At 38.2% G+C, this 15,406-nt stretch overlaps 2 protein-coding genes across 2 annotated transcripts; both read right to left on the bottom strand.

Annotated features, from left to right (window-relative positions):
* Positions 1 to 3,085: 3,085 nt before the first annotated feature.
* LOC141517766 (fibrinogen alpha chain-like) lies at positions 3,086 to 4,195 on the bottom strand (the record flags this gene model as incomplete). The annotated part of the gene is made up of 1 exon (XM_074229098.1): positions 3,086 to 4,195. A coding segment is annotated over one exon (876 nt), but the record flags the coding sequence as incomplete, so codon positions are not given.
* On the bottom strand, positions 4,145 to 13,517 carry FGA (fibrinogen alpha chain). The gene is made up of 5 exons (XM_074229097.1): positions 13,408 to 13,517; positions 9,886 to 10,005; positions 8,083 to 8,266; positions 6,574 to 6,719; positions 4,145 to 5,778 (listed from the first exon to the last, which is right to left on the bottom strand). The coding sequence occupies exons 1-5, from the start codon at positions 13,459 to 13,461 to the stop codon at positions 4,471 to 4,473; spliced, it is 1,812 nt and encodes a 603-aa protein (XP_074085198.1). The 5' UTR covers positions 13,462 to 13,517; the 3' UTR covers positions 4,145 to 4,470.
* Between the last annotated feature and the right edge of the window lie 1,889 nt (positions 13,518 to 15,406).

Below are 15,406 nucleotides of genomic sequence, written 5' to 3'. Positions count from 1 at the left end.
TTTGACATAAAAAGAGCAATAAAACCTTTCCATTTAGATGGCACAATGGATAGAGCACTGGGCTTGGAATCAGAAAGATTCATTTTCATGAATTCAAATCCAGTCTCACACACTTTCTAGCTGTGTGACCCCTGGGCATATCACTTGACACAGTTAGCCTCAGTTTTCTCATGTGAAAATGAATTAGAGAAGGAAATGGCAAACCACTCTAGTATCTTTGCCAAGACTACCTTAAAATGGAGTCACAAAAAGAAAGAGCCAGGCAAGAAACAACTGAACAATAACAAATATTATATCATATAAATATATATATATACATGATTTTAAAATCTTTTTGAATATTTTTCCATGTTAGAAAAGAACCAGAATTTTATGACTAAGAGAATTATTAGATCTAGGAATGCATTGTGGAAAAAGCTGTGTAAGGCACTTGCATTGATTACAGACTGTTTACAATCCCATCCTCCAATAATAGTTCAGGAATGGGTTTGCTTAAAAAGTGATAAGTTAGGGGATGGCTAGGTGGTGCAGTGGATAGAGCACCGGCCCTGGAGTCAGGAGTACCTGAGTTCAAATCTGGTGTCAGACACTTAATAATCACCTAGCTGTGGGGCCTTGGGCAAGCCACTTAGCCCTATTGCCTTGCAAAAAAAAAAAAAAGTGATGAGTTCTTGCTTCCTCTTCTCTGATACCACACTCACCATGAACTGTGCTCCCCACCCCTAATCCAAAGTGAATTCCCCAAATATGTAGGAGCACTTTGCCTGAACTCCTCTATTTCATTTTATGTGAGTGGCTTTTATGTCATAGTTGTCTGTCATTGACTCTTCTCCTTTCTACTATCCCTGTAAGAGTCAGTCTTCTTCAATAGGGCCCGGGTCATCTCTATCTTTGAATTTCCGGTGTCTAACACAGACCCTAGCATAGAGTAAGTGCTTATTGCTTGTCAGAAATAAAAGTGAAATTACCCTATATTTCTTCACTTCAGTGATCTCCCAACCCAAACTGTGGTGTATTTACTTGGATGTTAATATTTCCAATTTAGTTAAAGAAACTCCTAATTAACAATGCTAGGGCATGGTATTTGAAGCCTTACACAAGATTTTTAAATGTTCCTTTCCTCTATCTCCATTTCTGAGTTTGAGAATTGCATCCTCTGTGTATCATTATGCAGTGAAACCTTTCCTCTTTCATAATGACCCATTGTTAGCATCATATGAAAAAGGGAGCACACAGGGAGTAGAAGACAAGACCATAAATGTTGCTTTGTTAGGAAAGGGAAAGAGATGTAGCCAGAATAGGGCAAATCAGGACATTCTGCAAGGGTGCCACTGTCCTGGGGAAAAGCAGGGAGAAGTATACTTCCTCAGCCTGCTATCTCCCTCACCTGATTTCTCCCCAGGGCTTTCTTTTCCCCCAATACAATCTTCTAACTGTCGAAGCCTTCCCCACTGTTCTCAGGTGTTATCCTTATCCAGTCAGGGTCACCTCTGAACTGTCTCCAGAAAATACACACACACACACACACACACACACACACACACACACATACACACGCCTTTATTTGGAGTTTTCTACATAGTGATGAAAAAGTGTTTGTTGGGAGAGATACAGGGAAGAATGTTGAGGCTGGAAGGAATCCAAAGTTGGACCTTTCTCCTTTTCTGTTTTCTTAGCAGTTAATGAGGTTATTTTGGGGTGTCCATGTTGACTTGGGATTATGATTTGTGCTGCATTAGAGTCCTCATACACTACACATTAGAATTTGGGAAATAGTTATTGATAAAAACTATAGCCATTTGTAACCAAGAGCACCTCTTTAAATTATGTCAGATGAACTCATTCTTGATTCCCCATCCCTTCAAAACATATGTAATTTGACTTTTCACTGAATAAATACTTGTATACCCTGGAAACCAAGATGTTCTGGCATAAATGGGTCCATTTATTTTTAATATCTTAATATCATATTTTAAAATATGTTACATGGCAACATGGATATGGAGCTTGCCTTAGAGAAAGAAAGATTTGAGATGAAGTTCTGCCTTGGAAACATCCTGGACTTGTTAACCATAAGTCAATTTTCTTATTCTTGCAGTATTCTAGGAAGCTTCCTAAGGTTACTAGTTTATGTACTGATCTGTATTGGTAGAGAAAGTTCCCTAAATAATATCAGTTTTAGTCATGTCCAACTCTTTGTGACCCATATGAGGTTTTCTTGACAAAGATACTGGAATGATTTGCCATTTTTTTCTCCAGCTCATTTTACAGATGAGGAAATGAACACAACAGAATTAAGTGACTTGCCCAAGATCAGACAGCTTATGAAGTGTCCATCCAAGCTGCCCTTCCCATATAATAGCAAGCATATATATATATAGTTCTTCAAGGGTTGCAAAAGTTTACTTATGTTTTATCACTGAATCCTCATGACAACTTTAGGAGTTGGGTGACTTTTTGAGGACCACACACCTAGTGTGTGTCTGCAAGTAGATTCAAACTCAAGTCTTCCAAACTCCACATCCAACACTGTTTACTGTGCCATTTATCTGCCTATCACTAAAATAATCCACTCCCTATCCCTAATATTAAAAATGTCTCCTAATATATATTCAATCCTGTTCTCTTTTTTCTCTAATAGCTATCTGCTTTGCTCACTTCTAGTCCCATATTTAGGAGGGAGAAAGAGGTTGATCAAATAATAGACCTCTTTGACCATAGATCTAACCTGAGATAACTCAGGAAGACTTGAGTCAATGTTGCCTCAGATACTTACTAATTTTGTGATCTTGGGTAAGTCACTCAGCCTCAGTTTCTTCATCTATAAAATGTGAATAATAATATCATCTACCTCCTGGGTTTGTTGTAAAGATAGAACTTTGTAAATCTTAAAATACTCTGTAAAAGCTAAGTATCATCATCATCATCATCATCATCATCATCATTATCATTCCCTCTATCTCTTCCTACAGGAGATAACTGACACTATGCCCTAGCCACCTAGGATTGAGGAATAGGGGAAGAAATTGGTTTGTCACTTTGCTTAAACATGCTTAAGATAGAATTTAAAAAAAAACTCTGAAAATTATTTTAGAGATGAAAAATATCATAGAACTTTATTTTTGGAAATACAAATATACCTCAGTTGCATTTAGCTACAGTACAAAGGGAAATCAGATAGCACCTGGGATTTGTTGGGACTCATAAAGACCCATTTCCCCTTAACTCCTCCTTCCTTCTGCTTCCTAGTTTTTCATGTCCATAACACCAACCAACAGACCAACAAAATAGCCTATTTTCTTCTCTCTTCCTACTCTGGTCACTGAGTCTCTAGAGGTCTGATTTTCATGCGAACAGACCTGAGGGAATAGTCAGACCCTCGGAAGGGGATCCAGACCACTCCATTTTCAATCTCATAAGGACTGTTGTCCCTTGGGTCATAATTCCCCCCAGGGTAGTAGATTCCATTTAGATTGGCTCCCTGACAGTTGTTGTACCACCAGCCACCTCCATACATTTCAGCACAGTTCTCCTCCCACTGGTCACTGTCCCGATCAAAGGTGCTAAATTGCATGTTGGCATGAGATGTGTACTCGGTCCCTTCCTCCACAGACCCTTCAATCAGTGCATCTCCAGCTGTTCCCTCATAGGAGGATATCCTTAGGACATACCCTTCTGCCTCGGAGCCAACCTGGATGTTATACTCAGCATATACTTCATTCCCTTCCCAGTCTTCCAGTTCTACCCGGAGGACTGACTCCCTCTGAGTGAGCAAGTGGAGGTAGTCATTACCTAGCCAGAATTCTCCTTCCCCTTTGCCATTGACTTTGCCGAAACCTCTCTTGTAGTCTTGCCATGTCCGGTTAAAATTCAGTGATCCATTACTTCTCTGCTGGATCAAAAGCCATCCTCCCAAACTGGTCTCTTGGTCACAGTAAACAGAAACAAACTTACTGGATTCTGCTGGCTTGATACTGAAAAGACCACTTGGGGCACCTGAAGGGTGTATTTGCAGGACATCATCACAGTCTAAAAAGAAAATTTGAGCTGGTTGGCAGAAGTTATGTTCAGTCAAGTTTCTAAAGTCAGGCCTGGGCCCAGATAGAATTAAAACAGATCCCTGCCTCCCAGGATATACATTAGGTAAGAATCTATGCAAAAAAAAAAAAAAAGGACATTTCACAAGGGATTTTCCTCAGAGAAAAACCAGAACTTTATTTGAATATCATGGTTAAGTAGTATGCAACCAGCAATGATGATTTTAAAAATCATTTAATATGACAGTTTTGTAGCTTTTCTTCCCCTATTACCTGTTCTAAATGTCAACTGAGACATATGCAACAGACTAATCAGTGAAAAGGGAGGGGGAGACATGGTAAGGGGCACTCACCACTGTGTATTCTGAATGATAGACCTATCTGATGGGGCTAGCATTGTAAGTATTTGAAAGGGCTAGCTCAAAATCAAGTTTCAGAAGAATTTGTGGGTACCTCTGGCACTGCGAGTTCTACCATGACCTCCTTTTCTACTACGGGCTTGGAAGAATGTTCTTTCCTCTCTTTGGGTCTCCCCATCAGCTTCATCCAACATTTTCAAACTCTTGTTTCCTTTAAAAGTCTTGCTACTTGTTACTACTGTTTTGTGTCTCGAGCTAGAGCTCCCTTCACCATGAGGGGAAAAGTCAGGTTCCTCAAAGTGAAATGAGCTTAAGTCATCAGGATCATCATCATCCAAATGTGATCCTGAGACTTTACTGCCAGGTCCTTGGGATGACTCTGAGGCATAGCTTGAATCCCCTCGTTGACTTGTACTATGAAATTTTGTCTCAGTTTCTCCAGTGTTGAAGAACTCAGAATGTCGACGTTTGAATTCATCTAGGCTATCTATGCCGGTGAAAGTCATTGAGCTTCCATGGTTCTCAAAATCAAAACCTGGTATATCGCCACAATCAGAACCATCTTCTGATTTGACCACTTCTTTGGTTGTTTCCTTTCTGCCATCAGGACCCACAACAGTCTTGGTGATAGTTTTAGAACATGAATGGCGAGTGGTGACAGTACCAGATCTGACCTTTTCTCCACTCACTACAAACTCTTTATCTGCTCCAGAAACAAGTTTGCTAGTCTGGAAATCACCTCTACTTGAGCTTCCATCTACTGACTCTTCATATTTGCTCCAATCTGTATGACCCCAGTCTGGGTTTACAGGCCTAGAGCTCCCAGGCCCTGAGCTATCAGGCCTGTAGCTCCCAGGTCCAAAGCTCCCAGGTCCTGAGCTATCGGGCCTGTAACTCCCAGGTCCAAAGCTCCCGGGTCCTGAGCTATCAGGCCTGGAGCTCCCAGATCCAGGGTTCTCTCTGTGCCAAGATCCAGTATTCTGGGTTCCAGAATTTCCACTTCCAGGACTTTCTGGTCTATAGTTTCCAGGTCTGGTGCTTCCAGGCTGGGAACCTGGTCCATAAGGTGAGGAACCTTCTGGAGAATTTCTATCTCTATCTGGTTTTTCCAATGTAATTTCTATCTGTTTCATTTCAGTTAATACTTTCCACTCTGGAGAAGATTCCTGAAGCTGGGTTTTGAATTTTGCAGGAATTAGATCTTTCGCAGTCTGTATTTTTAAGTTGGGCAAGTATTGAACCTCTCTGCTGGGGTATAAGTTAATGGCTGCCACCTCCTCAAGTTTCTTTTGGTCTTCTTCATAGCTTTTTGTGTTGAGTCCACGTTCTAAAGACTTACTGCATGACCCTTTGCAGGATCGAATCTTGATGTCAATGTCCACCTAGAGAGAAGGAGAAAGAGAAGAATAAAGAAGGAAGGTGAGAGTCATGAGCAATGTTGGTCAAGGCCTTGATGGTTTACTAGTTTTCGTGTGACTATTCATTTTCTTGATTTATGGACATGCCAGCCAATATTCTCCATTTTCCATCTAATGAAAGATCTAGGAAGATTTCCAGATAGCATGGCATAAAAACAAGAACTCAACATTTCTATCTAGTAAAGAATCCTTAATAGAATAGCTAGAGTTTTCTGACAATATGAGATTAAAAACAAAAACAAAAACAAAACAACCACTCAGCACATGGAGGTGGAAGCTCCTGGGTTCAAATTTTACCTCTGTCATTGGCCAAGTCATTTATCTACTTTAGCCTCAGCAACCTCTTTTTTAAAGTGAGGAGGTTAGATTAGATAATTTCTAGGGTCCTTTGAGCTCAAAATCTTGTGATCTTGTGGTTTGGTAGTAAGTATGGGATTTAGAGTCAAAAGATAAAAATCCTGATTATCTGTCATTTACTACCCATGTGACCTAAAGGAAGTCATTTTACTTCTCTGGGTCTATATTCTTTTTTATAACATGGGAGAGGAGGGATTAGAAGGTTTCCAGTTTCCCTTCCAAATCAAAATCTTATGACCCCATGACTCAATGAAATTAGCTATTCATATGAGAGACTGAGGTTCTACCTAAATTCATAGGAAGTGAGGGTCATAGGGAGCAAGAGTCCAGAATGTGATTGTTCCTCATTCTTCTTTATTTGATATTTGGAAACAGGGAAAACCAGGCTCATGTGTCACCTACCTCGAGTCGCTTCATCTCCACTAGCTGATTACGGATGTTTTTCTGCAGAGAAGTAATTGTTTTTACTTGTTCAGTCACTTTGTGCTTCAAGATTTCAATTCTTTTCCTCAAATCTTCTGACACTTGACTAAATGCATTACCATTATCTGAAATAGGAGATATGAGTAATATGGCCTTTGCTGAGTGATTTGCTTAGAACAACCAGAGTCAAAAAGATATGTTTTTATGTTGGGGGGGAGGAGCCCATAGATATTTAATTGAAATCTGCCATTTGTACTTAACTTGAAGTACTATGCCAATTAATCACTTTTGAAATGTAACATGGTTTAACTTCCACTGGAATTCTCCTCTTGTTTCTGATCATGTTATAAAGGTAGCCCCGGGCTGTTTGGAAGAGTTATAGATCTGCCAGGTTCTGTTTACCTAACTAGAAAGTATAAGCCAAATGATAGATTGTTTGTTATCTGAAGAGAAGCCTTGCTAAATTTGGAGAGGAACTTCCACTATGTTGGGCACAGGGCACAATAATTTTCAAAGACCACATATTAAAACATTCCTGGGCAATGCAACTCAAAGCCACAATTGAGTGACCTGGTTACATTATGTATAAGTGTATTCCCAGCAGGATAAAACTACTAGTTTTGCCAGAAAAAATAATCACAATTTCCATATGTATTTTAAATGGTAATTACAAAAAGGCAACATGGTAGATGGGGTATGTCCTCAGAATTAGAATATCCCAGATTTAAATTCTACCTAAGTGGTACTGTGGATAGAGCACTGACCTATAATCAAGAAGACCTGAGTTCAAATCTAGTCTGAGAAACGTTCTTACTCTGTGACTCTGAGCAAATTATTTAACCTTTGTCTGTCTTAGTTTCCTCAGCTGTAAAAGGATAATAATTGTGTTCCCAAGATTATTTTGAAGATTAAATGAGATAATTTTTGTAAAGTATTCAGCTTAGGTGTCTAGCATATAATAGATGTTTAATAAATGTGTGCTCCTTCCTCTTATGTATATTATTTGTGTGATCCTGAGTATATAAATTAAGTTCTTGGTGTCCTCCAGTAATTCTCAAAGACTCTAAGGTAGTGATTGGAGGCTGACCAATCAATCCTTAGAAGGAGTTTTCTTATTGGTAGTTCCTACCATCAATGAAATAACAAGTTTGATAGAAGAAATAATGATAGACAGAGAGAGAGAGAGAGAGAGAGAGAGAGAGAGAAAGAGAGACAAAAATTTTTTAGAATAATCCAATGGGAAAATTACATATCTAAATTATGATTGTTACTCCAACATGTGACTAACAATGATAGCCACAAGCAAATCACAAAGGTAGCAGCAGCAAGTCCCCTTTTACATGACAGAAATAATATTAGGGAAGTGGGTATATGAGATATTATCTGCCAATGCCCATTTAAAAAAAATAAAAAGGAAGTGGAATTCCAAGTTAATGCTTCCTTATAGAAAGGATTTGTTGCTGCCAAATCTAAGTATCAAATACTCACTGTAGTCATTGTTTGAGTTTGCTCTCAGAAACTCTATGATTTCCCTAGTCACTGAGCTAGAATCTTTGTTGTTCTTTTGATAATCAAACAATAAGTTTCTGATCTTGCTGATTCTTTTGTTGAAGTCTTCATTGGTCTCATCAATCAGCCCCTTCATCCTGCAGCCAGAAGGGCACTTAAATGTCTAAAAGGAGGCAAGGGGAACAGAATTATTTGATGTTAAAGAAAGCAGTGTGTTGAGAATGACAAAGATGAAAATTTCCCAAACTACAATCAATGAAAAATGAAAAGAAAATCCTCATGTTGTCTATTGTTAAATATTATCCCTTCAGGAGCCATACCACCCATTGTTTCTCTTCCCCCACCCATCTGGTATTTTCTTGGTTTAGAAGTGGTTCAGAGGTTTGATTTGTGCTCTTGGAAACACTAAAAAGAGGATATATACAACTACAAAGTTCAAAGTCCCCACAACTTTGAGATCAAAAGTATTATCGCCCTATATATTATCTATTTAATGGGTCTTTAATGTCCTTTTGTGTCATGGACCTCTTCTCAAAATAATGTTTTTAAATGCATAAAGTAAAACACATAAGATGAAAAAATAAATCAATTATGTTGAAAAGGTTATTAAAACATTTTTAAAACAAGTTCACAGACTCCAGGTTAAGAATTTTTTTCACTTTTTTTATTTATTTAAGGCAATGGGGTTAAGTGGCTTGCCCAAGATCACACAGCTAAGCAATTATTAAGTGTCTGAGGCTGGATTTGAACTCAGGTCTCCTGACTCCAAGGCCAGTGCTCTAAACACTGAACCACCTAGCTACCCTGCAGAACATTGAGGTTTTGTTCAGACCAAAATCTCTCAATCTTAAATCCACATAGCCCAAGGAAAATGAGTTTTGCATTAGAAATATTTTTTCATTAGAAAAGTTTAGTTGAAGCCAAAATGCCTTTGGCTAGTGAGCCCTTATTAATTATGTTCTGCTGGAAGGTAGTTAGATGCTATTATAGTGAGAGGTTGTCTGACTTGTCTCCTTTTTATTTGGCTATTTTTTTAAAAAATTATTTATTTAAGGCAGTGGGTTTAAGTGATTTGCCCAGGGTCACACAGCTAGGCAATTATTGTCTGAGGCTGGATTTGAACTCAGGTCCTCCTGACTCCAGGGCTAGTGCTCTATCCTCTGCCACCTAGCTGCCCCTTATTTGGTCATTTTTGACCAGGAGCCACTAATTAGCTAATTGCAGCAAAATAGTTGTCTAATGCATCTGCATTTCAAAACCTTGACTTAGTAAGGTGTAGGTGTAAGTATTAGACTGCATTTACTTGTCTTGCCCCTTCCATGAAAGTCCTCTGTAGCCTCATTATGGTTCAGGGGTGACTGTGGCCTCTTTAAAGCCCAGGCCAACAGGGTACAAGCACAGTAGGATTCTAATAAGCTGGTGCCAGGTGTAGTCTGCAGATAAACTGGTTTTGCCATTCAAGGGCTAGCCTAAGATTGGGGAGGATCATCACTGGAATGGCCACAGGATGAGGAATTTTTTGGCCATAGTAATTTTAGGAAATCAGAAGCTAAGTTGCAGAGGGAGTTGCCATCTCCTTTAGCCATCAATCATTTAAGAAAGGCTGCCTTGGGGTGGCTAGGTGGCGCAGTGAATAGAGCACCGGCCCTGGAGTCAGGAGTACCTGAGTTCAAATTTGGCCTCAGAAACTTAATAATTACCTAACTGTGTGGCCTTGGGCAAGCCACTTTAACCCCATTGCCTTGCAAAAAGTAAAAAAGGAAAAAAAAAAGGCTGCCTTACCCAGTCTTCATCAGAACAGAAGGGCCAGTTAGATTCTCTGCAGGAGGTTTCATGTTCCACAACCCTGGGGCCCCGAACACCTCCTCCTTGAGCTATAAAGCCTCCATCATCTTTAGTTGCCTGTAGAGAATCAAAAGACAAATAAAAAGTAGCATTAGAGTGGATTTTTAAATGAGAAAACATTTACACCAGTAAATATAATCTGTAAATGGCCCTTTATTTGAAGTCAGGGAGTTGGTTGATGTATTGCATAAAGCAATAGATCTGGAATTGAGAAGATGAGATTTCAAATCCTTCTCCAGATGTTTACCAGCTGTTTGATTCCAAGCAAGTAATTAAATCTCTGCCTGCCTTACTTTCCTAATCTCTAAAGTGGCCTACCAAGATTTTGGGGAGAATTAAATAAGATAATATTTGCAAAGTTTTTAGCAAACTTCAAAACCTAATTATTGTTATTTCAATTAATTAATTTTATTTCATTAATAAAAACAAAATAAAGGCTAATATTGTTATTTTAAAGAGCAGTAGAATGCTTGGGCTATTGACAAAATCATTTGGACTTTTCCATGTATATTAATAATTAGGTATGACCTTTGTTGCATGTTACTTGCAGAACTTGGTTTTCAATTGGTCGGGAAAATGGAATTGCCATACTTCATTAATTGTATGAGGTTTCTGTGCCAGAGCTTTAGAGAAGAAAGATAGTCTCCATTCCTACTTTGAGACAACTTGAATGAATGAATGATTCTATACTTTCTTGTGGATTGACTTGAAACACATAGAGAGAAATAGACTTTGGAAGGCAGAAGGGTAAACTTGTTTTTAGCTTGGTTGGGAGTTGGATTACAGAAGTATCCTAGTGATAGTCTGTTGAGTGTGTCAAGCCCTTCTAAACCCTCTGCCAAAGACACCATCCAGTTCAAAAATATGGTCCAAGTACCAGCAACCTCATTAATCTATAGTACCACTAGGTCCTAGACTTCAGGATGCACATCCTTCACTTCAGACAAATCAACCTCTTCACTTTTCTTCAATACCATGCTTATTCTTATTTCAAAATATTTTGTTCTTGCCACTCCCTCTTGATTCATACAAATTCTTTCTATCCTTCAAATCCCACTTCCTCCAGAAAGTCTCCTGTAATAACAAACCACATGGACAAAGGCATTTATAAAGCTCTATGATGTTTAAAAATCACTTTGCATACATTATCTCATTTAAGCTTAATTACAACTTTGTGAGATAAGTATTAAACATATTATTATCTTGATTTTGCAGATGGGGAAACTGAGACTCAGAGAAGTCAATGACTTATTCATAGTCACAAGTCTACTAATTCATCATTGCCAGAGACACAGATGTAATTTTCATGACATTCATATTCCAAAATCTTCTTTTGATATTTATGTTCATTTGAACTTTTCTGTTTTGGAATGATGAAAGTTGAATAAAAAGCTAGCCAGTTCATGGAATTCCATTTTGAATAGCTCAATTATAAATTCAGATTCACAAATAACATCTATAATCCCAGATTCAAAACATGATAGGAAAAATTCTCACATGATGATTTTCCATTTTGAAAGGTAACAGCTAAGAGTGTGGCTTCACCATTTCTATTTTAAGACTCAATTTTTGAGGACTTTGCTTGAGATGTTTTAATATGACCAGGAGAAAGACTGATTCCTACCTATCAGATGGAAACTCCCTAGAGTTTGTTAAGAGCTGCAAGCCATTATGAATTTTGTGTGTGTGTGTTGCATACAATAGTTACAGAGAAACAATTAAAATTCTCATCAAATTGAAGTAATTCAAGGATGACAAAGTCAAATATTGTTTTCTAAGTGAGGGATCCAGAAAGCAAGAATAACTGAAATCTATATATCACCCAAAGCTTCATTATATTTATAACTTTTTTTAAAAAAAATTTAAGTGCCTTAAAATAAACTTGGCATTCATTTCCCATTCACAAGATTTCATCATTTCATAGAATCCCCCTTGAAAGAAGGTTGGAAAAGAGAGAGAGAGAGAGAGAGAGAGAGAGAGAGAGAGAGAGAGAGAGAGAGAGAGAGAGAGAGAAAACTAGCTGATAACTGACAGCATATTCAATATTCAGTTCCCATAGTCTCCCACTTCTCCCATTTCTCCACTGATCAAAGCCTCATTTTAGCAAATAATATCATTTTTATCCAATATTCTATCTTTTGCTAGATCCGGATACTGAACAGTAAACCTAACTGACTCAATTGTCTCTGATCTTAATGTTCTTTCTCCAGAGTTGATATTTCCAACCTCCTAAACAAAAGCAGAGAATTTGCCTAACACAAAGAGACATTAGAAACCAGACTTTGGATAAATGAGAGGTGAGTGTCTCATCAATAAACACATAGTACTTTAAAAAAAAGAAGAAAGAGAGAGAGATTTTGGAAACGTTGCTACATAAAACTTTTCTGCATTTAGACAATTTCCTAGAGGAAAACATTAACAATTTTCAGGAGGCATAGTCAGTTCATGAAATTATCATTACTTCTGGAATACCATTATCTTACGAACTCCCTATGCTTCTAACAAAACAATAATTCACATTTACCTGGCACTTTTAGTTTTGAAAAACTCTAACCTCACTACAAACCCTCACTATAAACCAGTAGTGTTAGCATTATTATCTTCATTTTTATGGATGAGAAATAGTATTCTGTGGTGGATAGAGAGCCAGGAAGAATTGATTTAAATCCTTTATGATCCTAAGCATTACCTTTCTGTGCTCTAGGCAAGTCTGTAAGGCTGTAAATTATCAAAAAGATAGAGATCTAATTTGATAAAGGAAGATGATTCTCAAAAGAGATATCACAGATCCAATCTTTTCCCTTTTTTTTACAAATGAAGAAATTAAGATTCAGATAAATTAAATAAGCCTACTTCATGGTATATGTGTATCAGGTCTTAAATCTAGGTCTCTTTAGATTCTAGGTTATTCTCAGTCTATATATTCTATCTGCGATACATATATTTGTAAAGATTACTTATTTCCCTTAAAAACAGGTAACGAAAAATTTGTTTAAAAAAGTATTATAAAAACAATATTTCTTGTCAAAGTAACAAAAAATAGGAAGTTAAACATTAAAGCCTGAGAATATAAATTATGACTCCAAGTGTTATGGTATTACTCATGACAGAGATTTCTCGACCTTTCTAACATTCTTGCAAGACTGGCTTGCTTTGAACCAAACTAGAAAGTCAATGCCTTCCTTCTATTCCCCTTCCAGTCCCATTCATCCCTTATGAATCATTCCAGTCCTCCCTCCAGTCCTTTGTCCACGAACATGCCAGGCTTTTCTAGGGAACTGTGTTCAGGCAGGTCCAAGTGAACCCAGCTATGAAACACCAGAAGCAGGAAATTTTATGAAGCGAATAAATAGTTTATGGGTTAAACTTACAAGCATTGCAGACCCCTGATGGTGGTCTTTGTTGGCTAAGCTAAGAGAGAATAGAAATATAGGAGAAAACCAATAAAGAGAACCATACCCAGGCAGTGCCCAGTACACACAGGACCAGGCAGAAGATCCTCCCTGAGAGCATCTTCTCAGGGGTTGAAATGAATGGCAAAGAACTTCTGTTGGAAGGATGGCTTACACAGCTTTCTTCTTCCCATTTAAGTCCCCCTCAGAAGTTTGAGTAAAAGATTAACTTTGCTGTGTTTGCAGGGTCAAGAGGCACTGTGTATCCTCTCCTCCTGGCAGCTTAGTGCCTCAGAAGCCATTGCTTAACTTTCCAAAACTTGTTTGCTTCCGATAAGTTGCTGCAATGGAGACATTCACTTCTATGGCCAACATTGAAGTGGCGGTGGGGCATGGGGAAGGGGTGTGGGGGAGGAGGGGAAGGTAGAATGGGAAGAACAGTCATTCCTGGAACAGAGTGAGCCGAACATTACCCAGAAGCTGATTTTGTAAATGGAAAAAGTGGAGAAAATGCCCATGCCTTTTCATCTGGAGGATTAAAACTAGAGCAACCAGGTCTCTACAAGTCAATTAAGTCATAAATTTGGGTAGTGTAAACCCTACCTTGAGGCCTAAATTATCCAGCAGAGTGAGCTGCATTTCAAGAATCCTGCAAGTCTTTCCCAAATCTCCACTTTTGATATTAGCTTTGCTGACTAAAACAGACCATCAGTGGTGATTAAAGAAGAGGAGTCATAGTATAGGAAAATGGCACTATCCTTGGAGCCAAAAGATCTAGACTTGGCCACTTTTATTAGATACACAAACTTTGTTAAATTTCTTTATATCTCTGGGTCTCAGTTTACTCATCTGTAAATATTATAATATTTGGATTACCTACCTCTTGCAGTTGTTTTGAGGATCACAAGGGATTATGGTTATAAGTATTACTTAAATTTTGTTATTATAATGACTTTAGGACTCCAGAAGATTCATGATCTCATGGATAAAGATTTCTTTTCCATTAGTGAAGATTCTAGTCTATTCACATCTTTTAGCCTTGTGTGCTTATTGTCCATGTTTCAGAGAACTGGGTGGTGAAGTAGACAAAGCACTGGGCCTGAAGTCAAGAAGACCTGAGTTCAAATTTGACCTCAGATACTTCCTAGCTAAGTGATACTGGGCAAGTCATTTAACCTCTGTTTCAGTTTTTCCATCTGTAAAATGGAGATAATAAGAGCACATATGTCCCAGGGTTGTGTAAAACGTTTACCACAGTAGTGACATCTAATACTTAAGAAAATATTTGTTCTCTTCAATCCACATAATTGTGTTTGTTGTTGAACTGTCTCAGTTCTGACCCAGATGCTCTTCCTCTATTACTGCCTCAACTGTTGCTGCTGCTACTACTACTATCACCACTTCTTTCTCCTCCTCCTCCTCCTCCTCCTCCTTTTCTTCCTCTGTACCTAAGGTCACCACCTAAAGTATTCAATGTATTGGGAACTGGGTGAATTATAGACAGGTAGATGGACATTCCTATAAACTGAGTAATGAACAGAGGAATATAATATAACCAGGATGCATCTTTTGAACAAATATGAAAACCAAAATCCAGTGAAATGTTCTTTTTTATGAAACCAGATCAGGTACCCTGCTTCCCCTTTCTTCAGAAATAATGGTCCTCATATCCTTTGACCAAACTATGTTTTCCATTGAATGTTCTTCAATAATTCAAAATATTCAAGGCTTCATCCTTGTGGATGCTCCTTCAGCTGAGGAAGATTCAATCCCCACCTCCTTGACCAGAAGATGATTTTATGAATTTCAAAAGATCAGAAGATTCTGGACTTCCCATTGCCATCTTAGCAAAATCCCCAATATAGAGTTGCTGGCATGTGTATTAAGAGCCAGGGACAAACTAGGCACGCTGAATAAAAGCATTTCCAGAATTTATTAGGAGTTATATTCTATAAGTAAACCATTCTCTAGGTGAACTTCATGGAGAACCCCATGGGGGTAGAGGAAGAGAAAGTAATGCCTTCACCAAGAGCTTTGATTTTCCTTTTTTCTACACTAGTCTCTAA

Source organism: Macrotis lagotis, chromosome 3, assembly GCF_037893015.1.
Source record: "Macrotis lagotis isolate mMagLag1 chromosome 3, bilby.v1.9.chrom.fasta, whole genome shotgun sequence".
NCBI lineage: Eukaryota > Metazoa > Chordata > Mammalia > Peramelemorphia > Peramelidae > Macrotis > Macrotis lagotis.
The sequence above is the reverse complement of the archived record's forward strand: the minus strand, read 5'-3'. Positions and strand labels throughout refer to the sequence as shown.

What these genes read in the sequence shown, in the direction of transcription:
- FGA (XM_074229097.1), bottom strand. Translation starts at nt 13,461, where the DNA reads ATGCTCTCAGGGAGGATCTTCTGCCTGGTCCTGTGTGTACTGGGCACT. An exon ending in GTGTACTGGGCACTGCCTGG is followed by an intron (nt 10,006 to 13,407) that starts GTATGGTTCTCT and finishes GATTCTCTACAG; the next exon opens with GCAACTAAAGATGATGGAGG. An exon ending in TCTGTTCTGATGAAGACTGG is followed by an intron (nt 8,267 to 9,885) that starts GTAAGGCAGCCT and finishes GCCTCCTTTTAG; the next exon opens with ACATTTAAGTGCCCTTCTGG.